This window comes from Anomaloglossus baeobatrachus, chromosome 2 (assembly GCF_048569485.1).
Source record: "Anomaloglossus baeobatrachus isolate aAnoBae1 chromosome 2, aAnoBae1.hap1, whole genome shotgun sequence".
Lineage (NCBI taxonomy): Eukaryota > Metazoa > Chordata > Amphibia > Anura > Aromobatidae > Anomaloglossus > Anomaloglossus baeobatrachus.
In genome coordinates, this window is record NC_134354.1 from 278,115,334 (window position 1) to 278,143,112 (window position 27,779).

At 45.7% G+C, this 27,779-nt stretch overlaps 1 protein-coding gene across 1 annotated transcript in view; it reads left to right on the top strand.

Moving 5' to 3' along the window:
• The window catches only part of PKP1 (plakophilin 1), a 112,079-nt gene that overhangs the window by 52,693 nt on the left and 31,607 nt on the right, over nt 1–27,779 (top strand). The window contains exons 5-9 of the mRNA XM_075335819.1: nt 138–285; nt 4,502–4,709; nt 5,597–5,774; nt 22,502–22,616; nt 22,895–23,053. Coding sequence (XP_075191934.1) covers nt 138–285; nt 4,502–4,709; nt 5,597–5,774; nt 22,502–22,616; nt 22,895–23,053 — 808 coding nt within the window. The remainder of the gene's footprint in view (nt 1–137; nt 286–4,501; nt 4,710–5,596; nt 5,775–22,501; nt 22,617–22,894; nt 23,054–27,779) is intronic.

The following is a 27,779-nucleotide window of genomic DNA, read 5'->3' on the forward strand; positions in this document are numbered from 1 at the left end:
TACTGCACCATGAGAACAACTTGCGAATATATCCCCTTCTTGTTTAAGTTGGGAAACAGAAATGCTGACCAACAATGATGTAACTGTTATGTGTCACAGCACTTTCATATACTATGAATTTTTATCTCTTATTGCAGGATAGATCCCCAAGATGAGCTTGATGCAAATTGTATGACCATAGATCGAGCAATGGAATATCTTGCCGGAACAAATCCAAAATTGCAGGCAATTGGAGCAAACTACATACAGCATACTTGCTATCAAGATGAGAATGCAAAGGGCCAGGTATGTCTTCTGCAATGAATGACTAAGATAAGCATAGAGAAAACAGATGCGGTATTTCTGTTTCAGCACAAAAAAATTAAAAGGAATTCTCTGAATAATGAAAAGTTACATCATTTTTCAAAATATTGTACATTCTGTATCAAATCCCGTTTCATATAAGTTAAACGGGTTGTTCGGGACTATTTTATTTTTTACCATGGGACTAAGAACTAACTGGCAGGTAGTTGCTAACTACCTGACTGTTCTGGCCAATGCAGCTCTATTCTGGCACATAGACCGCTCCCGGCGGCGATTTTGCTGTTTCCGCTGACATCACATCAACAAAGCAGCAATTTCTTTTCTGGAGCGTTACTGCTGATGTCATGCTGATTGAAAGAAGACTCTTTACTGCCTAACTGTGGGGAACCGGATATCAATAAGCATCAGGTTTAAGGGTGCTTTACACGCTGCAACATCGCTAACGATATATAGTCGGGGTCATGTCGTTAGTAACGCACATCCGGCGTCATTAGCGACATCACAGCGTGTGACACCCAGGAGCAACGATCAACGATTGCAAGAACGTCAAAAATCGTTGACACATCGCTCCTTTTCATAATATTGTTGGTGGGGCATGCCGCTGGTGGTTCCTCATTCCTGTGGCATCACACATCGCTATGTGTGACACCGCAGGAACGAAGAACATCTCCTTACCTGCGTCCTCTGGCAATGAGGAAGGAAGGAGGTGGGCGGGATATTTCGCCCGTTCATCTCCGCCCCTCCTCTGCTATTGGGTGGCCGCTTAGTGACGCCGCTGTGACGCCGAACAAACCACCCTCTTAAAGGAGAGATTGTTCAGTGTCTCCAGCGACGTCGTAAAGCAGGTATGTGCGTGTGACGCTGCCGTAGCGATAATGTTCGCTACGGCAGCGATCACCACATATCGCAGGAACGACGGGGGCGAGTGCTATCGCTCGCGATGTCGCAGCGTGTAAAGCACCCTTTACAGTCATGTCCCATCAACAGAGCATGCCAGAAGAGAAAAGCGCCATTTACACGATGCGACATCGCTAACGATATATCGTCTGGGTCATGGTGTTTGTGACGCACATCCAGCGACATCGCAGCGTGTGGCACCTAAGAACAACCTTAAACGATTGCAAAAGAGGCAAAAATCGTTGGTCTGTGAGACGTCATTCATTTACCAAAAATCGTTGTTTGGTCAGTAGCGAGGTTGTTTGTCGTTCCTGCGGCATCACACATCGCTATGTGTGACACCGCAGGAGCGACGAACATCTCCTTACCTGCATCCACCTGCAATGAGGAATGAAGGAGGTGGGCGGCATGTTCCGGCCGCTCATCTCCTCCCCTCCTCTTCTATTGGACGGCCATTTTGTGACGTCGTTGTGACGCCGAACACACCTCCACCTTGAAGGAGGGATTGTTCGGCATCAACAGCGACGTCGAGAACAAGTATGTGCGTGTGACGCTTCCGTAGCGATAATGTTCGCTACGGCTGGGATCACCACATATCGCACCAACGACGGGGGCGGGTGCTATCGCGCATGACATCGCTATGTCGCAGCGTGTAAAGCACCCTAAAGAGTTGCTCTGTTGATGTGAAGCAGCTGAATTGCCAACAGAATGGGTCACTTTGAGCTGGTACCGGGTAGAACAGGCAGGTACATAGCAACTACATGCCTGCCAGTTCTTAGGCCCATAGCAATAAAATAATCTCAAACAACCCCTTTAATAATTCATACAATCTTTTTCCCATAGAAGAAAGAGCTTTAGTAACTGTACTGTAAACATATGACCTATGCTATCTCTTTTATCCTACAGATATTTAAAAAAAATGGCAATTTTTTTTCATATTCCAATCTTTATTGAAAAAAAACTAAATATGTAGTCTTGCAATTTTCACACTGGTCACGTAAGGCTGCTTTACACGCTGCGATATCGTTACCTATATCGCTATCGTGCGTACCTGAAAATCGCTGCCCGTGGTGCACAACATCGCTTACACCAGTCACACTACTTACCTGCCTAGCGACGTCGCTGTGTCCGGCAAAACCGCCTCCTTTCTAAGGGGGCGGTTCGTTCAGCGTCACAGCGACGTCACTAAGTGGCCTCCCAATAGAAGCGGAGGGGCGGAGATGAGCGGGACATAACATCCCGCCCACCTCCTTCCTTACGCATTGCCGGCGGCCGCAGGTAAGGTGAGGTACCTCGTTCCTGCGGTGTCACACATAGCGATGTGTGCTGCAGCAAAAATGATGAACTACATCGTACCTGCAGCAGCAACGATAATTGGGAATAGGGGGGCATGTCACCGATTAGCGATTTTGCACGTTTTTGTGACGATGCAAAAATCGCTCATAGGTGTCACACGCAACGACATCGCTAAAGTGGCCGGATGTGCGTCACAAATTCCGTGACCCCAACGAGATCGCTTGAGCGATGTCGTAGCATGTAAAGCGGCCTTTAGACTTTTTTTAGACTTATTTTTCATGTCATTTCAGGATAATTGTCAGAAGGCTCTTTATCATCAGAGGCAGGATTGCAATAACAGGTTACACTTACATTCACAGCTAATAAACAAATCTTCCAAGAATAATATGTGATTTCACAGTTCCCTCCCTTTACCCTCACTTCCGAATGACTTTTGCACATGCCCATTAGATTGTTTAATAAAAAAAATAGGGAAAGAGTATGTCCATTGCGGTTATTGTAGATGTGAATGAACCGGAAATTTGAGTTTAAAAAAACTCTAGTGTTCACTGTGAAAATTGCAACTCCTTTCCAACATATTATGTATGAAATGAGCCTGCATGATTTCTAGGGCATGCCATTTCATGTAGCCATTGGCACAAGGGATGTGATAGTGAGGTTATCATGAAAGCTAGGGGTCTACTGAAGGCTGTCATGCCTGAGATGATGGTGCTCAAATGAAGAACGTTATGAGACTGGCTTTCATAGGTGACCATGATTTTTACTATATACTGTAATACTGTAGTATTGAATGGGAACCAGTCACCATGAAAAAGCAATTTAATCTGCAGGCAGGCGTTATTGATCGGGGACGGGTCTGAGAAGATTGATAGGCAGTTTTGTCAGAAAAGATTCAGTATTACCTGAGTTTTAAAATTTCTACTCTTTTGGAGATTTTTAGTCTAATTGGTGGTCCTATCAGTGTTGTTCAAAAATAGGGGCTGCCTGCTTTAAAGGTTTGGGAAATTATAGCAATACTTTAGTATTGTAATATATGATAAATCAAGTAAGACATGTCACTCGAAGGAAGGGTCACCAAGCTACGACTTGCCTACTTTGGACAAATCATATGGAGAGAGCAATGACTGGTGAAGGACATCATAGTTGGAAGAATAGAAAGAACAAAGTGAAGAGGAAGACCAGCAACCTGATGGTTTGATACTATCAAAATAACAGCAGAGAAGACCCTGGGGGACCTATCTAGGCTTGTACAAGATCGATCTTCCTACAGAGCATTAATCCAACAAGTCGCCATGGCTCAAGATCAAACTGAAGGCCAATAGAGTAAATAAAAAATATAGTAAAATTCATGATCTCATATGACGCCAAGCCATAAGTTTGTATACATAGGAGTGCCATTATAACACACATAGGACACGTGGGACCTCAGCTGCCATCACAATCACAGGCACCCAGTGATCAAGTCAAAGGAAGGAGAAGAGAGATGATCGGTCTGGGCAGAGGCATGCCTGCTAAACCATATGCCTTAAATGCCACTTTCGGAAAATGACTGCAGTATTTAAGAGGCTATCAGCAGTGACATTCAGTAGTGCCAACTTCTAATATGATGCAGGCTCATGATATTATGATAGTATGATGCAGGCTAATGATACACAGGGAGCCGACATTGGACATACCAGTACGCCCACAAACCATAAGGGGCTACTTTACTTTTTGTTTAAGCTGCAAGTTCAACAAAACAAGTAAAAAACATTGTTTTATAAGAGTCATAAGTTTTTTATTTTTCTGATAATGTTTTTGCATAAGGTCCTTTTTTGTTGAATAGGTTGGTTTTTATTAGTATCATTTTGGGGGAATAATGATTCTGACAAAAAAATTTTTTATAGAGCTTACGGAGCTGGAAAATGCCAATAAATCCATCCTGTGATCGATTTTGTTTATAAACATGAATAAGTTGAAATAATTCTACTTCACATCAGAATTTAATTGTTTTTTTTTTCCTCAGGTTAACCAATATAATGGCATACAAAAGCTAATACACCTCTTCAAGAGTCCCAATCAAAATGTGCAGCTAGCAGCTGCCGGAGCTGTAAGGAATCTTGTTTTCAAAAACAACCCAAATAAACTGGAGACGAGCCGGCAAGGAGGTGTCCAGGAGGCCGTTAATCTGTTAAGGAGGAGTCCGAATCAGGAAATTCAAAAGCAAATTACAGGTAAATAGTGTGATGCATTCTGGTTGTATTAACATGAGCAATAGTGAGGAATTCAGCTAAATAGCATAAGACCTCATTCACACACGCACATTCTTTATTAGTATTTTTCATCAGTACATGTACACCAAAATTAGGAATGCAGGTTAACATTCTAACTTTTCTGGATCAGTCGCCTGATACGCCTTATTTACTAAGCAGTTATTGAACAGAAACAGCTCCAATGGTGTTACCATTCTGTAATCACTTATTAAAGGATACAGCACTGAGGGGGCCATCCATGCATGTAGGGATCCCACAAACCGGACGTTGCTAGAAAGGTGGGTCTTTTCAGATCTGCTCATCTCTACTATTGATGTAAAAAGACAATATAGATAGACAAAATATGATTTTTTTTTTCTAGATGAAAAAATGTTTTTACATGCTCATGTGAACTTCGTCTACATTCACATATAAGCGTGTGCTGTGCGATACTCGGATTTAACATTGAAGCAAATCAGAAACCATTTGATTTGTATCTGCGTCTCACAGATATCCATAGACTTTGGATTGGAATAGGACATGCTTTAAGGGGTACTTTACACTCTGCGACATCGCCAACGATTTATCGTCGGGGTCACGGTGCTTGTGACGTACATCCAGCGTCGTTAGAGACATCGCAGCGTGTAACACGTACGAGCATCCTTAAACAATCGCAAAAGAGACAAAAATCGTTGGTTTTGGAGAGGTCGTCCTAAAACCAAAAATCGTTGTCTCGTACGTAGCGATGTTGTTCGTCGTTCCTGTGGTAGCATACATCGCTATGTGTGGATTGTGGATTATTGTGTATTGCTTTGTGATATTTTACCACCACTGCTTTTAAAAAAAATGTCATTCTGTGTTTCGTACAGGTTTGCTCTGGAATTTGTCGTCCACTGATCAGCTGAAGGGGGACCTGGTTAAAGAAGCTCTTCCTGTCTTGAATGAATGTGTTGTGGTTCCATTTTCTGGTTGGACAGACAATGCAGTGTCTGGTCAGAAGAGTTCAATGGATCCTGAAATATTCTTTAATGCAACTGGATGTTTAAGGTAATAGATGTATAAGCAAACTTGTAATATATTCTTTCAATTGGTTGTTCATAGTTAAGCTAGCCCATGGCCCTTCCCTCTGTACAGCCTATTAGGAGGACACATGGATGTCATAACAGGTGCCTGCTTGAAAAGTTATGTCAGAATAGACAGAGGTTGGAAAGAACACCTCCACATCAGACGGGCTCAACATTACTTATATTCATGGTTGTTCTTTAATGTGAATGGGCACTTTGTAATGCTTCATTTACTGAACTGAATTGATTCAATCTGAATTGAATTTGAGGTGAATCTTATCAAATTTGCAGGTTTCGGTAAATTCAATTAATTTTTGATTTGAGTCAGACGAAATATCAAAAAGATGCCTGCAGCTATTTAAATATTGCAGAAGATTTCATTGGTAACAGAAGGCTGACATGATCTCAGGTGTCGCCGCACAGGTTTCCTCATAATTCCTTTCTGGTATCACATTACATGATATAGTGCATCAAATCAAGAGGGATTATTATAGCCTGTATAAAAGTCTATGCAGGGAATGCAGCAGCTGTTTTAGGCCTCTTTCACACGTCCTTGTCTCCGGTACTTGTTTGGTCCTTTTCCTCACGTACCGGAGACACGGGCACACGGAAACCCATTAAAATTAATGGGTCTACGCTCACGTGCGTGTTCTGCCATGGACCGTGTGTACGTGTGGAGCATACATGTGTCCGTGTGCTCCACACATCAACATGTCCGTTTTTCTCCGGCATCACGGGTGTCACACGGAATGCAAACGGACCCCACGGAGGTGTTCCGTGTGACACGTGCCGGAGAAAACACTCATGTCTGAGAAAATAATAAAAAAACTTTACTCACCTTCTCCAGCGCTGCTGTCTCTGCCGCTGCTGTCACTTGCTTCCGACCGCCGCTCATTATGCTCATTGCATATTCACTTCACTGCGGCCGGAAGCAGCAGCGGGGAGTCGGCAGGACTGGAGACCGAAGATCAGCACCAAGGACAGCGACGCCAGGGACAGGTGAGCAGAAAGTTCCCGTTCTCCGTGTGTTATCACGGATAAGACACGGAGAACACACGTGTGCCATAAACACGGCTCACGTAGGGCAATATGCACCTTTGACACGTCCGTGAAAAACATGCGTGATTTTCATGAATGTGTGAAAGTCCTAAGGCCTGTTTCACACGTCAGTGATTCTGGTACGTTTGTGCTTTTTTTTCTACGTACCAGAATCACTGACATACACAGACCCATTATAATCAATGGGTCTGCTCACACATCAGTGATTTTTCACTGACCTTGTCTCCGTGCGGCATACCCGCGAGTCCGTGATTGCCGCATGGAGACATGTCCATTTTTTTCTGGCATCACTGATGTCCCACGAACCACGCAGTGGTGTGATCCGTGAAACACGTGCCAGAAAAAAACGTGCATATAAAATAAAAAATCATTTTTACTCACCCGGCTTCAGCGGCGCTCTCTGCAGCCTGTTCTGCCTGCTGCTTCTGAGCCAGCTCATTACTGCCGTGCATATTCATGAATGCACGACACAGCCGACCCGGAAGCAGCTGCTGCGGGGGTCAGCAATGGAGAGTGGGAGCGGGCACAGGTGAGTTGATCTCTATGTGCAATCACGGACCACGGAGAACGGAGCAAGGATTGCACTTAGACAACCCACGTGTGCTGTGAATCACGGCACACGGAGGGACTTGTGTGTGTTTTACACGTCAGTGAAGAACGTCTGTGTTTTTCACTGACGTGTGAAACGGGCCTTAGGGTGATTTTAGGATAGTGAAAGAGTACATCAGAGCTGGCAGCTCAGTATTACAGATTGGAAGAGAAAACCCTAAAACATTAGACAAATACTCTAGACAGTAATATAATCAATTTCAGCAGTGAGGATGAGAGAGATTCAATTAACAGGGGTAGAGAGATAGAAGAGGTGCTAGAGTTAATGGTAATATGGTAATATTAACAGTAATATGGTGATACACATTTTTTTCTTTATTTTTAAGCCACTAAAAAGCAGAAAGAAAGGAAATCAATTTCAATGTGCTTAGTTGACACAAGTGATTACTGTACTAAGTTTTTGCATTTTTCGTGCAGCTGTTTTTCTGGAGGGAATAATCATATATCATTTTTTAATACAAAATTCCCTGAAATCCAAACGTGTACATATCAGAAACATTTTTGCATATTTGTTTTACTAGACAATTTGACACCCATCCATGCCACACTAATACAGAACCCTGTTGTAGGTGCTGGTTTTTTTTCGTCCTGCATCTAATAGGCATTTCTGTCACTTTTTGGAAGCATTCAAAATTCAATATAAAAAGTACCATCACCACTGACACTAGCCATCTGGGCAATATTCCTACCAAATGCGGGCCACTATTGCCCTTATTTGCTTCTGGTAAGTGAGGAAGAGGCTAGGACATTGTGGAACATATGGCAAATCACTTGTCTCAATCACAGCAGGATAGTGTTACCTCTGACAGCGACACCATTAATTTGAGTTAGTGTTCTACACACAAATTACATACTAAGAAGGATCATTTTTGGACTTTTTTTTTATTTTAAAACACATGAAAAGTCCATCAGTGTATTATATTATGAAAGGGGATGTTGGTTACTACTGGGTTGTTTTTATGATGAGGTCTGTATCTGTGATGTGTTGCCTACTCCACATTGACTTTTGGACCTTCTCTGAAAGGTATCATTCATCTTTGCTCTACTCCCAGCATTTTGTAATCATTGCAAGAACTTAGGAGATCAGGGCTGTCTGACATTATCCATCTCAGACAATGAGAAACGTGCTCTAAGCTATGGTGGGTGCATGTTCTTCTCTCTCCGAGTGAAATTAACTTGATTGCTAATATCTTCACAATGAAAAGGCATAATTGAAAGAAAAACAAAAGTTTTATTTATTTGATGATGGCTATCATCACTTCTCACAGTAAGATGTAAGACAAATGAGTCTAGAAACCTAGATTTAAATACAGAGAGTGTAATTCGGAGGCAGGGGGCAAGACAAAGAAGTAAAGAGGTCACAGTCCATGGTCAGAACCAAACAGCATATATAGAGGTAAAGGAGCATGTCAAACGAGTAGTCAAAAGACAAGGTCCAAGGTCAGGCAGCAAAAAATCAGAACGGCAAACTCAAGGCACTTACTCCACAGAGCAAAGGCACGACTAACATTGGTCTGACCATTGCCAGCTAAATAGCCAAGGAATAACCCTGAAAAGTGACACCAGAACAAAGCCCAGCAGGTCCAGTCCTGGTTGGGCTGCTGAACAATACTGACAGTTCAGTACGCCCCTGCTATCTATTGGAAGGCTGAGCTGTCACTCACTGCATACCAAGGACACAGTGAGCAATGACTTTGTGACAATTCAACTCTGCAGCAACTATTATATCATCTGCCCATCTCAATGTGAAAAATTTGATGAAAGGCCCTCTCCTTTTTTCCTACCTTTTTATCATTTTTTTGTTTTTGTGTGGATAATGAATAGGAGAATTGGAGGTTTCCTTCATTGCCCTGTCTGCGACGTGTATACACAACTGGAGCAGCAGTTCCATGGTCAATAATGATGTGGCAGATCTGAACATTTTGCTTACCTGTAAGTTTGGTTTAGAGATCTGGAAAAACAATTTGCAACACTGAAGGCAATTAACAATCTTGGGTGGAACATGCTGCTAAAAGAGCCAAAAAATTATTAGGGAAGATGTAAAGGGTGGAAAGTGTTTAATGACATGCAGAGTAGCTGAGTTAATATGGTAGTAACTGTAAATGAGTCTAAAAAAAAGAATAGCCACCACTGTTTCTGTACTTCTAAACAAAATTGCCAGATTGGGGGATGTCAGTCACAAAGATTGCAACCGCAATGGATGCCGCTCTTCTTAACGGCCAAGGTTACAGCCCAGCTAGTAACTGGAGAATGGGTAATGTAGGTAGGGTAAGAGAGTTGTGGGTTATTGGGAATTCTGTAACCAGGAAGATGGATAGAATTATTTGATGCCAATACCATAAGTGGATGGTTTGCTTTCTTCCTGGTGCCAGGGTTCACATGTGGTGACACGGGTTGATAAATTACTGAGGAGGGTGGGGATGATCTGAGTAGCATGGTGCACGTGACAAAATAATACAATGACAAAATAATTAGAAGATGGAGGATCCACAAAGAGGACATATATTTAGGTCAAAATGGGCACGTTTTTTATTTTATTTTATACCCATGATTATTCCGTTTTTTATTTATTTTCTTTTTTTTTCTTTTTATAAATTCACAATATTGTTTCAGAGATGGGCTTTTTATTTAGTTTTAACTTTTTATGATCTTCAGGGCATTAATGTCATGCCCTGGGTTCAGGACTCTATCCAGTGACCTTCCCCGCTAAGCCACAGACTAGTCAGTCCCTGTCCAAATACTGATAGTCTTTTACCTTTGTTTCTCTCTGTTTGGTTTGTGGTTATCAGGTGTTCTCACTTGCTAATTTCCTCTGTCCTATCACATTCCTGAAGTGGCTATTTATACTCTCCTGATATTACTCTTCTCTGGTGGCTATATTCCTGTGTGGATTATTCTAAGGATTTCCAGCCCCGCTGCTAGGGATTTGTTCCTGTTAGACAAAAACCATAGTAATATTTTCTCTCTGCTTTATCATTTACCTTACCTACACCTTTCTCTTGTTTGCTGTTAGGTTTGTAGGAGGCTATCGTAGCTTGCGTTTGCTACTTCACCTTTTCCACTAGTGCTCGTGTTTTATGCTTCCTCACTTTGAGTCTCTATCGCTACATGCTTTTCCTATTTTGGTTTATAGTGCATAGCAAACTCTCCTCTGATTCCTCAGGAGGTATGTGGAACAACTTGAGGGCCTTTTAGTCAGACAGGTCTGAGATGTTGGCCTCTATTGTTGCAGCTAGGGTTAACCTTCACACATTGCAATAGGAAACCAGGAAGGCAGTTTAATATCATATATCATAATTTTGCTAGTAAAGAAGGATTCTGAAACCTAGACTTGTGTGTCAAAGGCAGGCAAGTCATATTATTATTATTATTATTATTATTATTATTTTTTTTTTTTTTTTAGACAAATCACACATCTCCAGAATCCAGAAATGTAAAAACTAGTGATGAGCGAGTACTAAAAAGCTCGGGTGCTCGAAGCTCGGGCCGAGCCTCCCAAGATACTCGTGTACTCGGCCCGAGCAACGAGCTCAATGTTATCCTATGGGAGACCCGAGTATTTTTGTGAAATGACCCCCCGGCAGCATGGAGAAACCCTAAAAATGTCACAAAAGTCTCAGAAGAGTGCTCAAATGACATGGCAACAGCATGGGGAAGACCCCTTGAAGCATTTATCACTGAAAAGTCACAGCTGTGAACAATTTTGTCCGCGTTTTACGCCATTTTTACGGACTCACCAGAAAACCTTCCAAAATGACCCCAAAATGATTTTTCATGGCGGAAATGTTAAGGGCACATACCCAATAGTGAGATAGAGCTGGTGTATGTTACTTTGAGATTAATACATGAAAGATTTTACGTGAAAACATTGTGTGGCACTCCGATGTCCCTAAGAAGAGACGTACATGAAGGCCTCTTGAGTCTAATGTGCCCATTTTGAGGAAGTGAGTCTTTGTAGTATTTTCCTTTGCCAGGGCAGTCCAAAATTGTGAGGTTCACCAATGCCCCTGCATACAGACGTGCATGAGGGCCTGTAAACCTGAAGTGCCCATTGTAAGGAAGTGGGTCTATTGTAGTATAGCCCTTAGGCAGGGCAGCCAAAAATTGGGAGGCTCCACATTGTCCCTGGATAGAGACGTGCATGATGGCCTGTAAACCTGAAGTGCCCATTGTAAGGAAGTGGGTCTATTGTAGTATAGCCCTTAGGCAGGGCAGCCAAAAATTGGGAGGCTCCACGTTGTCCCTGGATAGAGACGTGCATGAGGGCCTGTAAACCTGAAGTGCCCATTGGAAGGAAGTGGGTCTATTGTAGTATAGCCCTTAGGCAGGGCAGCCAAAAATTGGGAGGCTCCACGTTGTCCCTGGGTAGAGACGTGCATGAGGGCCTCAAAACATTAAGTGTCCATTGTCAGGAAGTGGGTGTATTATAGTATAGCCCTTAGGCAGGGCAGCCAAAAATTGGGAGGCTCCACATTGTCCCTGGGTAGAGACGTGCATGAGGGCCTCAAAACATTAAGTGTCCATTGTCAGGAAGTGGGTGTATTATAGTATAGCCCTTAGGCAGGGCAGCCAAAAATTGGGAGGCTCCACATTGTCCCTGGATAGAGACGTGCATGATGGCCTGTAAACCTGAAGTGCCCATTGTAAGGAAGTGGGTCTATTGTAGTACAGCCCTTAGGCAGGGCAGCCAAAAATTGGGAGGCTCCACGTTGTCCCTGGATAGAGACGTGCATGAGGGCCTGTAAACCTGAAGTGCCCATTGGAAGGAAGTGGGTCTATTGTAGTATAGCCCTTAGGCAGGGCAGCCAAAAATTGGGAGGCTCCACGTTGTCCCTGGGTAGAGACGTGCATGAGGGCCTCAAAACATTAAGTGTCCATTGTCAGGAAGTGGGTGTATTATAGTATAGCCCTTAGGCAGGGCAGCCAAAAATTGGGAGGCTCCACGTTGTCCCTGGGTAGAGACGTGCATGAGGGCCTCAAAACATTAAGTGTCCATTGTCAGGAAGTGGGTGTATTATAGTATAGCCCTTAGGCAGGGCAGCCAAAAATTGGGAGGCTCCACGTTGTCCCTGGGTAGAGACGTGCATGAGGGCCTCAAAACATTAAGTGTCCATTGTCAGGAAGTGGGTGTATTATAGTATAGCCCTTAGGCAGGGCAGCCAAAAATTGGGAGGCTCCACGTTGTCCCTGGGTAGAGACATGCATGAGGGCCTCAAAACATTAAGTGTCCATTGTCAGGAAGTGGGTGTATTATAGTATAGCCCTTAGGCAGGGCAGCCAAAAATTGGGAGGCTCCACGTTGTCCCTGGGTAGAGACGTGCATGAGGGCCTCAAAACATTAAGTGTCCATTGTCAGGAAGTGGGTGTATTATAGTATAGCCCTTAGGCAGGGCAGCCAAAAATTGGGAGGCTCCACGTTGTCCCTGGGTAGAGACGTGCATGAGGGCCTCAAAACATTGTTCCCATTGCAAAGGAGCGGGTCTCCTGTCGTTGTAATGTCCATTCTGCAAAGAATGGGCGAAAAAATTTACCACTGGGGGTATACCTGAAACAAAGGCCTAAGTATTGCAATTTGTAACGGTCATCATCATGGTGGCGCATGAGGAGAAGGAGGAGCAGTCCAGCGATTATCCAAAGTCCAGAAGTGTGTACCCATGGGTGAGTGGAGGTACATGGCAAACTTTAAATTCCGCTCTCATTTGCTGGTGGTGTGGTGAAGTCTGGCCCAATCCAACCCTTGTTCATCTTGATCAGAGTCAGCCTGTCAGCATTTTCAGTTGACAGGCGGGTGCGTTTATCTGTAATGATTCCACCTGCGGCACTAAAAACACGCTCTGACAAAACGCTAGCAGCAGGGCAGGCCAGGACTTCCAAGGCGTAGAGAGCCAATTCATGCCACGTGTCCAGCTTGGATACCCAATAATTGTAAGGCACAGAGGAATGTCGGAGTACAGTTGTTCGATCTGCAAGGTACTCCTTCAGCATCTGGGCAAACTTAGGATTTCTTGTGGCACTACCCCGCACCTCAGGGGCTGTGGTACGTGAGGGGCTGAGAAAACTGTCCCACATCTTAAAGACTGTTCCCCTACCTCTGGCGGATTGGACTTGTGCCTCTCTCGGCTGTACGCCTCGGTTGTCCACTGATTCATGACCTATGCCGCTAGCGTTTTGTGAGGGGAATGCTTTGCCTACTTCCGTGACTATGGCCTTCCGGAACTGCTGCATTTTGGTTGACCTCTCCTCCACGGGAATAAGAGACAAAAAGTTCTCCTTGTAGCGTGGGTCTAACAGTGTTACCAACCAGTAATGATTGTCGGCCAAGATGTTTTTAACGCGAGGGTCACGAGACAGGCAGCTTACCATAAAGTCAGCCATGTGCGCCAGACTCTTAACAGCCAGGACTTCAGTAGCCTGACCAACAAGATGACTGAACATGCTGTCCTCCTCCTCCTCCTCCTCCTCCTCATCTACCCTGTCCTCTGGCCAGCCACGCTGAACCGAGGATATGACTGGTGTGCATGTCATATCCTCAATTTGGCCGGAGAGTTGCTCCATGTCTTCATCCTCCTCCTCGTCATAGTCCTCCACTGCACGTTGTGATGAGACGAGGCTGGGCTGTGTGTTATCATCAACCACACCCACTACTGTTTCTTGCTGCAACTCATCGCGCTCCGCCTGCAATGCATCATGTTTGTTTTTCAGCAGAGACCGTTTTAGAAGGCAGAGTAGCGGTATGGTGACGCTAATAATGGCGTCATCACCACTCACCATCTTGGTGGAGTCCTCAAAGTTTTGGAGGATGGTACATAGGTCTGACATCCATCTCCATTCCTCAGGTGTTATGTGTGGAGTTTGACCCATTTCCCGACGGCTTAGGTGATGCAGGTACTCAACAACTGCCCTCTTCTGCTCACATATCCTGACCAACATGTGCAGAGTTGAATTCCAACGCGTGGGGACATCACACACCAGTCTGTGAGCCGGAAGATGCAAACTGCGCTGAAAGCCGGCAAGGCCGGCTGAAGCAGTAGGTGACTTTCGAAAATGTGCAGACAGGCGGCGAACTTTTACCAGCAGATCAGACAGCTCTGGGTATGACTTTAGAAACCGCTGAACCACGAGGTTGAGCACATGGGCCACGCATGGAACATGTGTCAGCTGGCCTCGCCTCAAAGCCGCCACCAGGTTCCGGCCATTGTCACACACGACCTTTCCTGGCTTTAGGTTCAGAGGTGTGAGCCAGTGATCTGCCTGCTGTTTCAGAGCTGTCCACAGCTCTTCTGCATTGTGGGGTTTGTCACCTATGCAGATTAGCTTCAGCACAGCCTGTTGCCGCTTCGCCGAGGCAGTGCTGCAGTGCTTCCAGCTTGTGACTGGTGTGGAGGGTACAGTGGATGAGGATGCGCAGGAGGAGGAGGAGGCTGAAGAGCATGACATTCCGGAGCTGTAGAGTGTGGGTGAAACACTGACTGACTGACTGAGGTAGGGCCTGCAAACCTTGGTGTGGGAAGGACGTGTTCCGTCCCTCGCTCAGACTGGGTCCCAGCTTCCACAATATTAACCCAGTGTGCCGTCAACGAGATGTAGCGGCCTTGCCCACAAGCACTTGTCCACGTGTCTGTGGTTAGGTGGACCTTGGGTGAAACAGCGTTGTTCAGGGCACGTGTGATGTTTTGTGACACGTGGTTATGCAACGCGGGGACGGCACACCGGGAGAAATAGTGGCGGCTGGGGACCGAGTAACGTGGGACAGCTGCCACCATCAGGTCACGGAATGCTTCTGTCTCCACCAGCCTAAAAGGCAACATTTCCAGCGCAAGCAGTCGCGAAATGTTAGCATTTAGAACTGTGGCATGTGGGGTGTTGGCAGTGTATTTGCGCCTGCGTTCAAAGGTTTGCTGAATGGATAACTGAACGCTGCGCTGGGACAAGGACGTGCTTGATGATGGTGTTCTTTCTGCGTAGGCAACTGCAGGTGCAGGAGTGGAGGAGTCTTGTTCGCAGGCAGCATGGACAGGGGATTGGCTCGCATGCACAACCAGCGAAGACGTAGCAGTGACATCAGCAAGCACTGCTCCTCGACTCTGTTGTACTTCCCACAAAGTCGGGTGCTTGGCTGACATGTGCCTGATCATGCTGGTGGTGGTCAGGCTGCTAGTTTTGGTACCCCTGCTGATGCTCGCACGGCAGGTGTTGCAAATGGCCTTTTTTGAATCATCTGGATCCAACTTAAAAAACTGCCAGACTCGGGAAGACCTAACATTTGTACAGGCACCTTGTGTCGTCGTGTTGTTCCGGGGAACGGTTGCCTGACTTCTGCCTGGGGCCACCACCCTGCTTCTTACTGCCTGTTGTGATGCTACGCCTCCCTCCCCCTGTGCACTGCTGTCCTCGCTCTGCATATCCTCCTGCCAGGTTGGGTCAGTTACTGGATCATCCACCACGTCGTCTTCCTCTTCCGCACCCTGCTCCTCCTCCTGACTTCCTGACAATTGTGTCTCATCATCGTCCACCACTTGTTGAGACACGTTGCCAACTTCGTGAGAACGTGGCTGCTCAAATATTTGGCCATCTGTACAGACGATCTCCTCATGACCCACTTCAATATGAGCTGGCGAGAGGCCAGAATGTGTGAATGGAAACGTGAACAGCTCTTCCGAGTGTCCAAGTGTGGGATCATTAATGTCCGAGGAGGACGTGTACTCAGCCTGGTGGTAGGAAGGAGGATCAGGTTCAGAAATGTGCGGTGCAGTATCACGGCTACTGACACTTGACCGTGTGGAAGACAGAGTGTTTGTGGTGGTGCCAATCTGACTGGAAGCATTATCTGCTATCCAACTAACAACCTGTTGACACTGGTCTTGGTTCAAGAGCGGTGTACTGCTGCGGTCCCCAAGAATTTGGGACAGGACGTGCGAGCGACTAGATGTGGCCCTTTGTTGTGGCGAAATTAGAGCTTGCCCACGACCTCGGCCTCTGCCTGCACCACCATCACGTCCACTTCCTTGTTCCTTGCCAATGCCCTTGCGCATTTTGCAATGCTGTGCACTGCTGACGTGTATATTCACTACTTGTGCGTTATATCAAAGTTTGTGGAAATTGCACACAAGTGCACCTGTACGCTGCCACCAACAGGCACACACGTGCGGTTTTAAAAACCAAGCACGGACGCAATAAGAACCTAACAGGTTTTTTTGGGGAGCGACAATTACAGACAAGTCAGACACTATCTGGACTGTTTTACACTGTGTACACCAGCCCCAGATATGATGAAGGCTGGTATACGGTCACCACTACCCTGCCTGCCTGCCTGCCTGTATACTGGTACAATAGTCCTGACAAGGACTCTTCTGGTCACTAGCCTGTATTCAGACCTGGCTATACCCTGCCTGTATATAGCAACAATAGTCCTGAGAAGGACTCTGCTACTGTACTCCGACCTGGCTATACCCTGCCTGCCTGTATACAACTAGAATAGTCCTGAGAAGGACTTTTGGTCACACTGTTTGCAGCCCTGCAACTGAAAAAGCTATAAAGGGCCGCAAAGCTTTCCCTGAATCAGCGACACTCTCCCTGCACTGACTGTCTGGATAGCTGTGAGCAGAGCACAGCGCGCCGGCCGGTATAAAGGCTCGGTCACACTGTGCAGGCCGGCCAATCACTGCAATTCCACAACTAACAGGGCTGTGGCATTGCAGTGGTCTGCCAGCCAATCCCTGCATGAGGGCTGGCTCTCAAAAGAGCGCCAACATGCAGAAATGAAGACCACGAGTACAGCACGAGTATCGCGAGATTACTCGGTCCCCGCCGAGCAGCCCGAGTACAGCGATACTCGTGCGAGTACCGAGTAGTTACAAGCATGCTCGCTCATCACTAGTAAAAACAATTGTCTTCCTCAGAAAGTGTGCATGTTGTAAAAAAAAGATATTTTTGCAGCCTTTTTTGTTGTAATAATCTGAAATTAAAGCCATACATGCCAAATTAATATACCTGTTGTTTATCACCATCCATTTTTTCCTGACCAGATAGTTTGAGGTCACTTGGGCATTAATGTGTTTGCATTAAAGATCTCCAAAGAGGGTTTAATACAGTCCTAGGAGACCTCCAAGTGTTGTACACCTATTTTCATGCAATTGGAGGCCGTACATCATTGAAATTTGTGGCAAATTTAATCAAATTTATTCAATGTAAATCTAATTTCTTGTAAAAATTTTCAAAGATACAAAATTTGATGCATTAAAGACCATGGTCCTTTCATATGCTGCACTAAGATTCCTTGTTCGACCACTGCATCTAGGGTCTTTCTAGTTGCCCAATTCTTTCCTCAATGGTGGGAAATACAAAAATGTATTTATCCATCAAACAATAACATTATAGTACAATACCAGGATGTCTATCTGATTTGCATTTTGTTGATTGACAGAAATAAACTACTCTATTCTTTATAAACATTCTTACTTTACAGCATTTTTCACACCTGCCTAAAACTTTTGCATGAAACTGTACAAATGTTCAGGGCAATTAGAGTGGATATTCACCACAAATTAAATATATGGGAACATTTTTCCAAAGTAGGGGAGTTCAAATTTCAAAATCTACTTTCTAAAGGCCGCTTTACACGCTGCGATATCGTGACCGATATCGCTAGCGTGCGCACCCGCCCCCATCGTTTGTGCGACACAGGCAAATCACTGCCCGTGGCGCACAAAATCACGCGGACCCGTCACACTACTTATCTGCCTAGCGACGTCGCTGTGACCGGCGAACCACCTCCTTTCTAAGGGGGCGGTTCGTTCGGCGTCACCGCGACGTTACTAAGCAGCTGGCCAATAGAAGCGGAGGGGCGGATGAGCGGGACGTTACATCCCGCCTACCACCTTCCTTCCACATTGCTGGTGGCTGCAGGTAAGGAGATGTTCCTCGTTCCAGCGGAATCACACATAGTTATGTGTGCTGCCGCAGGAACGATGAACAACATCGTACCTGCAGCTGCAACGATAATAGGGAATGGACCCCCATGTCACCGATGAGTGATTTTGACTGTTTTTGCAACGATTCAACATCGCTCATAGGTGTCACATGCAACGACATCGCTACAGCGGCCAGATGTGCGTCACAAATTCTGTGACCCCAACAAGATCGCTGGAGCAATGTCGTAGCGTGTAAAGCGGCCTTAAGGCCTGTTTCAGACATCAGTGATTCTGGTACGTATGTGCTAGTTTTTATACGTACCAGAATCACGGACATACGCTAACCCATTATAATCAATGGGTCTGTACACACATCACTGATTTTTCACTGACCGTGTCTCCGTGCGGCGTACACATGTGTCCATGATTGCCACAAGGAGACATGTCCGTTTTTTCTGGCATCACTGATGTCCAATGGACCACACTATAGTGTGATCCGTGAAACACATACCAGAAGAACACGGACATTGAAAATAAAAAACATTTTTAACTTACCTTCTCCAGCGCTGCTTGTCTCTGGGCTCTGCTGCCTCTGCTTCAGAGCCGGCTCATTACTGCTTGCATATTTATGTATGCAAGAGCAGCCGACCCGGAAGTAGCTGCAGCAGAGGTCAGCGCCGGCCAGAAACATAGCAGAGCCGAAGAGTTCAGCAGCACGAACAGCAGGAGTGGGGACAGGTGAGTATACGTCCATGTGCAATCACGGATAATGGATCATGTATCACGGATCGCACATGGACAACCCACGAATGTCATGAATCACGGCACATGGAAGGACATATGCATTTTTTACACGTCAGTGAAAAATGTCTGTGTATTTCACTGACGTATGAAACAGGCCTAAGGGATATTAATTGCTTGCTTGGAAAATTGGCTTTTTCTGGTATAAATTTGTTTTTGTGTATGTTAAAAATGACAGTCTGGGAAGAATAAAATGTATTCAAATCAATATAATGCCAAAAACAATAAAGGCTCATATCCATATTACTGCTATCAATTGCCATTTTATTTGCTTTGTAGAACTACTCACTGTGAAGCTGGCCTCAAGTTCTTCCCTACCTTTCAGAGATATTGTCACAGATTAGAGGTGTAATTTAGGGGTACTTCACACACAGCGAGATCGCTACTGAGATCGCTGCTGAGTCACGGTTTTTGTGACGCAGCAGTGACCTCATTAGCGATCTCGCTGTGTGTGACACTGAGCAGCGTTCTGGCCCCTGCTGTGAGATCGCTGCTCGATACACACCGCCCTGGTTAGTTTTTTTATTGTTGCTCTCCCGCTGATAAGCACACATCGCTGTGTGTGACAGCGAGAGAGCAACAATCCTGAATGTGCAGGGAGCAGGAGCCGGCGTCTGACAGCCTGCGGTAAGCTGTAACCAAGGTAAACATCAGGTAACCAAGGTGGTTACCCGATATTTACCTTCGTTACCAGCCTCCGCAGCTCTCACGCTGCCAGTGCCGACTCCTCCTCCCTGCACACGCTAAGCTAAGAGGTGTGCGCTGGTAACTAAGGTAAACATTGGGTAACCATACCCGATGTTTACCTTAGTTATCAGTGTCCGCAGCTTCCAGACGCCGGCTCCGTGCAAGCGCAGTGTCGCTTGCACGTCGCTGCTGGCTGGGGACTGGTCACTTGTCGCTGGTGAGATCTGCCTGTTTGACATCTCACCAGCGACCATGTAGCGACGCAGCAGTGATCCTGATCAGGTCAGATCGCTGGTGGGATCGCTGCTGCGTCGCTAAAGTGTGACGGTACCCTTACTTTCTGATTCTTATGCAAGCTAACCCCCTTATAAAGACTGATTCCTCCTCTAATACATAACCTTGGGATGAGAAGCAGCATATCTGTCTGTGTTCAATACATTCATCAATTAACTCATGCTTTTCCTTATGTCTGGTCCTCCCCAAGAATTGAATAAAAAAAACTCTAGCATGGTAGGCAGCAGCTATGTTGCTAAATATGAGAACATTTTCTCCAGCTACATCTCTACATGCTCTTGTTCTTTATAGGCGCATTGTACTGGTTCAAGGAGATATAGAGTGAAGTGTGTGAGTTTGTATCTTGAGCAGGACCAAACTTTATTCCAAGGACACATAGAGTATATATGATACAGTTAGGTCCAGAAATATTTGGACAGTGACTGAATCTTCATGATTTGGCCTCTGCATAACACTATTTTTTTTATTTAAAATGAACAACTGAAATGCAATTGCAGACTTTCAGGTTTAATTAAATGGGTTGAACAAAAATATCCTGTGTAATGTTTAAGAATTGCAACCATTTTTCTAATGGTTCTAATTTTTTTTTTATCTCTACTGGCTAACACGGTACAAAGATATATTTTACTTGTATCAACCATTTTTCTACAAATCCTCCTCATTTCAGGGGCTCAAAACTAATTGGACAAAGTAACTTTACCATAAATAAAATGCTCATTTTTAATACCTTGTAGAGAATCCTTTGCAGGCAATAACTGCCTGAAGTCTGAAAGTAATGAATGTCACTAAACGTTGGGTTTCCTCCATTGTGATGCTTTGCCAGTCCTCTGCTGCAGCTGACTTCAGTTGTTCCTTGGTTTTGGGTCTTTCTGTCTTAATTTTTCTCTTAAGCATGTTAAATGCATACTCAATGGGATTGAGATCTGGTGATTGACTTGCTTATTGCAGAAGATTTGCCTTCTATGCCTTAACAAACTTCTGGGTTGCATTCACAGTATATATTGGGCTATTGTCCATCTGTGCTGTGAAGCGCTGTCCAATCAGCCTGCATTTGGTTGAATCTGAGCAGAAAGCCCTGTATACTTCAAAAGGTAATCCTACTGCTTGTGTACGTCTTCAGTCACTTCATCAATAAACACTAGTGACCAAATGCCAATGAAATCTATGCCATCACAGTGCCTCCACCATGTCAAAGGATGTGATGTGCCTTGGATCCTGAGCCGTTTCAAGCCTTCTCCATATTTTCTTCTTCAAATCATTCTGGTACAGGTTGATCTTAGGGGCTGCTTTACACGCTGCAACATCGCTAGCATTTGCTAGCGATGTTGAGCGCGATTGCACACGCCCCCATCGCACGGCCGATATGTGGTGATCGCTGCCGTAGCAAACATTATCTCTATGGCAGCGTCACATGCACATACCTGCTCTGCGGCGTCACTGTGACCGGCGAACCGCCTCCTTTCTAAGGGGGTGGTTCGTTAGCGTCACAGCGACGTCACAGTAGTGTCACTGAACCGCCGCCCAATAGAAAAGGAGGGGAAGAGATGAGCGGCCGGAACATCCCGCCCACCTCCTTCCTTCCACCTTTTCCGGTGGACGCAGGTAAGGAGATGTTTGTCATTCCAGCGGCGTCACACGAAGCGATGTGTGCTGCCACAGGAATGACAAACAACATCGTACCTGCAGCAGCACCGATATTATGGAAATGAACGACGTGTCAATGAGCAACGATTTTTCACGTTTTTGTGCTCGTTAATCGTCGCTCATTTGTTTTACATGCTGCGTCACTAACGACGTGACCCCGACGATATATTGGCAGCGATGTCGCAGCGTGTAAAGTATCCCTTAGTTTCATCTTTCCAAAGACTGGGCTAGTTTGTTTAGATGATTTTTTTTAGAGTTTTCATTTATTCTTGAAGCATTTTGTCCAAATTATGCAAGTGAAAAAAAATTGTGGAACCAATGCTTTGTTCAAGAAAGTTCAGGGATAAAAAGGGCCCTAATTTTAGAAATTTTTGATGGCTGACAACCCAGCCCTGAGTCCTACTTTTTGATTAAACAAAGATTGAGCTTTTTTTGGATTTTATAATACCTGAGCATGTACGTCAATCACATTTTCAGCACGTAAATTTATAATGGTAGAAGATTAACAGTGGAGTGTACTACATGTAAAAATACGTTTTTCATCATTTGGAGGGATTTCACCATTTCAGAAATACAAAGATATTAAAGGATAGTCTGTTTTTTAAAATACTATAAAAGTATGTAAACATATTTTTTATACTAACACTTCCTTTATAAAAACTGTATTACCAAATTTTCTAGACTGATGTTTTAATATTTCCATCAGGAACCTTAGCTCTGCAGACGTTGGACGACAAGCTATGCGCAGTACTCCAGGGCTAGTGGACTCACTAATGCATTATATCCAGCAGTGTGTGGCTGCTAATTGTGCTGACGACAAGGTAATATTGCAACCAATATTGGTTTGCTACTAAAAAACTAAATAATTGTTATTATTTATTATTATAGTGCCATTTATTTCATGGCGCTTTACATGTGAAAGGGGTATACATAGTATGGACAAGTACAATAATCATAAACAAAACAAGGCACAGACAGGTACAGGAGGAAAGAGGACCTTTCCCGCGAGGGCTCACAGTCTACAGGGGATGGGTGAGGATACAGTAGATGTTTTTATTATTTATTTATTTATTATTTCTTTATATTTGCTTCATTTTAGTCAGTTGAGAACTGTGCCTGTATTCTTCATAATCTGTCTTACCATTTGGACTCAGAAGTGCCCAATAAATATTCACAACTAAATGAGCAAATGATGCGTAACCAGCAAACCAACAAGACATCTACAGGATGCTTCAGCAACAAAAGTGATAAAATACAGGTAAGCAAAGGACATTACTAGTTTGAGTTTTAGAGGAAATCTGTTTCCTCAGAAAATGTTGTTTACCATTTGATATTGGATTAATCTGATGGAAAAGGATTTTGCAACTACTGGGAGAAAATGGCTTTCAGGCATGGGGGTGTGCATGGAGTGGCTACAGTCACTGCTCAGTATTAGAGATGAGCGAAGCGGTCCCGGTTCGGCTCGAGTTCGGTTCGCCGAACGGAGGTCTCATTCGAGTTCGGTTCGTCGAACGTTCGACGAACCGAACTCGAACTGCATAGGAAACAATGGCAGGCAATCACAAACACATAAAAACACCTAGAAAACACCCTCAAAGGTGTCCAAAAGGTGACAAACAACTCACAACACAAACACATGGGAAAGTGACAAGGACATATACTCATGCGAAAACAAAAGAGCTGGACAAGGAAAAACAGGAGGACACACAAATATATGAGTATATGCAAGGAAACGTCGATGCCATTACTGTGCAACTTGAGCCCTGCTCATTTTAGGCTTCCAATCTGGATAAATTGCCTGAGCTTGCCACGTACGCCTTGGGGATCTTGTCGTGTCCTGCAGCCAGCGTTCTCTCGGAACCTGTCTTCAGTGCTGCTGGGGGTCTGCTGGCAGATAAGCACACGTGTCTGTCCACTGACAATGTGGACATGGCTCTCAGAGGACTTTTCTTCCCCTGGGTCAGCCAGGGGAGGCGAAAGGCACGCATATTTTTGAGAGTGCTTCATGCAAAGCATCCTTTTCTTTTTCAAAAGGGGGGTCAACTGATGCCAGTCAAGTGGGGTGTGTGTGGCCCAATTAGTGGAAACGAGGGAGACTGTGGTTGGAGTCCCCTCGCTGTGTTTGTAAAAGAACCAAGATGAACAAGTCATGGCTCTCAGAGGACTTTTCTTCCCCTGGGTCAGCCAGGGGAGGCGAAAGGCACGCATATTTTTGAGAGTGCTTCATGCAAAGCATCTTTTTCTTTTTCAAAAGGGGGGTGAACTGATGCCAGTCAAGTGGGGTGTCTGTGGCCCAATTAGTGGAAACGAGGGAGACTGTGGTTGGAGTCCCCTCGCTGTGTTTTACATGATTTTCGAAGGGCATGACATGCCTAAGAGGTTGAGTTTCAACATCTGCAACTTGTTGGCAACAGAAAGGCTGCCTTTACACCCTTTTGAGACCGAGGATTTTCGAGACCTTATGCCCATTGCAGTGCCCCAAGAGCCGATGGCCAGTCGTCACTCCTTCTCCGAGAAAGGCGTGCCCGCGCTACCACAGCAGGTTGCACATAACCTCACCGATTCCTTGAGAAACTCTGTGTGTGACAGGGTGCATTTCACCACAGATACGTGGACCAGTAAGCATGGACAGGGGAGTTACATGTTGCTGACTGGGCACTGGGTAACTATGGTGAGAGATGGAGAAGGGTTTGCTGTACAAGTCTTGCCGTCCCCACGACTTGTGTGTCAATCCTTCCTCTGTATGTACAAGTTCCTCCACTGCTTCTGCCTCCTCAACCTCATGTGGGTCCTCCACCTCGGCCCAAACCCTGTGTGGTCAGGCCACCCTTCCTTGTAACTGTGCCCAAGGAATCCCACACACCTCCTTACTATGCTGGCAGCACAGCTCAACAGCATGATGCGGTCGACTCTTTACTTAGAAATGTCTGGGAAATGTGAGTCACACTGCTGAGGAGTTGTGGACGGTAAGCTCTGGAGAGTGAGACCGAGTTTCATCAATGGTTGTCTCCACTCAACCAGCAGCCAGGGAAGGTCGGGTGCGACAATGATGCAAACCAGTCTGCGACCCTTCTTCAGGGCAATGTGACACACGTGCCTTGTATGGCTCACATGTTGAACCTGGTTGTCCAGCAATTTTTAAAACACTATCCCGGCCTACATGGCCTTCTGCAGAGGGCTCAGTGTAACGCCTGCCTGGATCGACACACTCAGTTGGGCTGTAAAGGATAAGCTAGAGGCAAGCCACTCACCAAGCTGGACACCCAGAACCCTGAAACCCTTTAACCCCTATACAGTGATTTGGAATTACACAGGGCCCAAGTTGATCAATACCTGTGGAAGGCTGCAGTTCCAGAGAATAGTAGTCATTCAGGGTCAAAAACATTAATTGAGGAAGAGGAACAGAATGGGATGGCCAGGACTTAATCAGAAAACAAGCAGAGGTGAAATGCGGATCGGCCAACGAGGTACATAAACAGCAAGCAGGAAAAGTAGTCAGGTAACAAGCACACAAAATCATAAATCTGAACTGGGAGTAAGAGTAACAAGAGGTTCATAGCTTTGTCTGGCAGTGGTCTGCAGACAGGAGGGGCCTAAAAAAGGGTGTGGTGTCTTCCCATTGGTTGTAGCTGAATGATGGTACTTCATCTGTGAGATACCCACCACCTACATTCAACCTGTGGTTCTGTATCTGTCAAGGTAACGCAACCCAGTGGGTGACCATAACCTGCGTCCACCTGCGCCGCTGGCATCGACTCCTTTCCCATCATCAGCACTATGCACGAAAGGAACACGTTGTCACCTGGCGACCGGAGTACAAATTGATTGAGTGGACTACGTTGGTGACTTAACAGCCGTGTGCGGCAATGATGCAAACCTGTCTGCGGCCCTTCGGCAGGGCAAAATGACACACGTGCCTTGTATGGCTCACGTGTTGAATCTGATTCTCCAGCAATTTTTAAAATACCATCCCGGCCTACGTGGCCTTGTGTAGCGGGCACGCTGCTATGTGCTCACTTTCATCCTTCGCACCCAGCAGCTCAACAACTTTCATCGCTCCTGAAGTCTTAGGGTCTGGCGGTGAAACGCCGGAAATGCGATGTTCCGACACACAGGAATTGGAATCTGCACATGTTGCAGCGTCTGTGGCAGCACCGCAGAGCCCTGCTGAAATACGGTCTGACGTATACCCTGGGCTAACTTGATCCAGAGGTGGTGCAGATCACGCTGCTGGAGTGGTGTCAGATCAAGGACCTATGAACCCTTCTACACAGTATACAAATGTCGACGAAGATGTTTAGCACTGGCGATGCCATTCTCAGCATGACAATTCTGGTCATCTGCAAGATGGAGCACACTGTAAGCATTATTCGGAGTCAGGTGTTGGTCCAAGAGGAAGGGGAGGAAGTACAGGAGGAGTCATATGCAGAAGGGATAATAAGATCTACAAGGTCCAGACGGTGAGCGGCACCTAGGCGGCAGTCATGGTGGGGGAGAGGGATTAACAAGGGCGCATAGTATCAGCAAAAATTGTTGAGGAAGGTGCAGGAGCCCATGAAGAAATGGAGGACGAACTGGCGATGGGCATGCAAGACTCAGCAGATGAGTGAGAGCTTGCTCACATTTCGGTTGTGCGAGGTTGGGGGTAGAGGGCAGAGGAAGGAGGCACGATTCTCACCTCTCTGCCACCAACACACCAAGGACTTGGTCCTCCTGGATGCACAAGACATGAGCGCCTTCTTGCTGCACTACCTACAACATGACCCTCGGATTGTACGAATTCGAAGTAATGCTAACTACTGGGTTGCCACACTGTTAGATCCCTGGTACAAGACAAAATTTGGTGAAATAATTCCTGCCATAGAAAGGGACGCACGTATACAGGAGTATCTGCAGAAGGTGGTACGGATTCTTAGATCTGCTTTTCCAGTAAACACCAGTGCTGCACAGAGGGAATCTCAACGCTTTGTCATGGATAGGAGGAAATGGTCTTTTACTTGTCCACATCTGAGGGACCGACGGCTGGCTGCTGTGCTGAGATGGCATTCAGTACGGTGTCCCTGCAGAGTTGCACTTTTGGTCATATACCAAATGAGTTGAAAAAGGACAGATGCTGGTGGAAAGGGGAACAGTTGTGTTGGAAAGGGGAAAAAAGTTTTTGTCCGTGGGTTTGGTGGTTAAGCAAAAGTAACATTTGATGAAGAAACACCATCTGTTACGGTGGGACTGGCAGATTTGGATAAGGTGGTATATACTATGTTACCGCTATATAACGAAAATTAATAAGAAAAGAAAGAGAAGAGAAAGGTATATATCCCCATCAGCAGTCAATTTCCACCGTGCTCCCAGATGGAAAAGGAGAGGTTGGCAACTGGAAGGTTAGGTGGAGGATACAGATCTGTGTGGCTATGAAACTAATAGTTGCCTGAACCGAGTTAGACGCCACTTGGATCTGGAGACTGGGAGCCCTGTTAGCGTCCCAGGGTCCACACGCCCACCCAGCCCAGGAACTCCCTGTTAACATCACAGGGGCCATTCAGTACGCTGACCGTGTGCATTGGGGCCACACCTGTGGACAGCAGGCGCATCAGCAGCAGCAGGCCTGTTAATGCCACTGGGCTGCACAAGCAGGACTTGTAGGACAGGAGCTGGTCTTAACCGTTCTGCGTTACCAACTGTGGTGGCGGCCTGCATCGACGCACTATCCCTGCCTACCTCTGGCCTAAAGCCGCAATGGGTTCAACACATGGAGGTGTGCTCTTTCGGAGCATAATAGAAGACTGCGCACCTCCTCGTTGGCTCCAGCCCGTTTTATAACCTGGGTCCGCCCCAAACCAGGGTGGACCACAATGCACCTCCTGGAGACAAAAGCAGAGTGACACGTCATGAGTGGCATAACTAGCGTCCTATTTGGAACAGCAACTTCAATAATGACCTCATGGCTGCCACGACACAAACACCTCACCAGTCATCGTCTGACCATG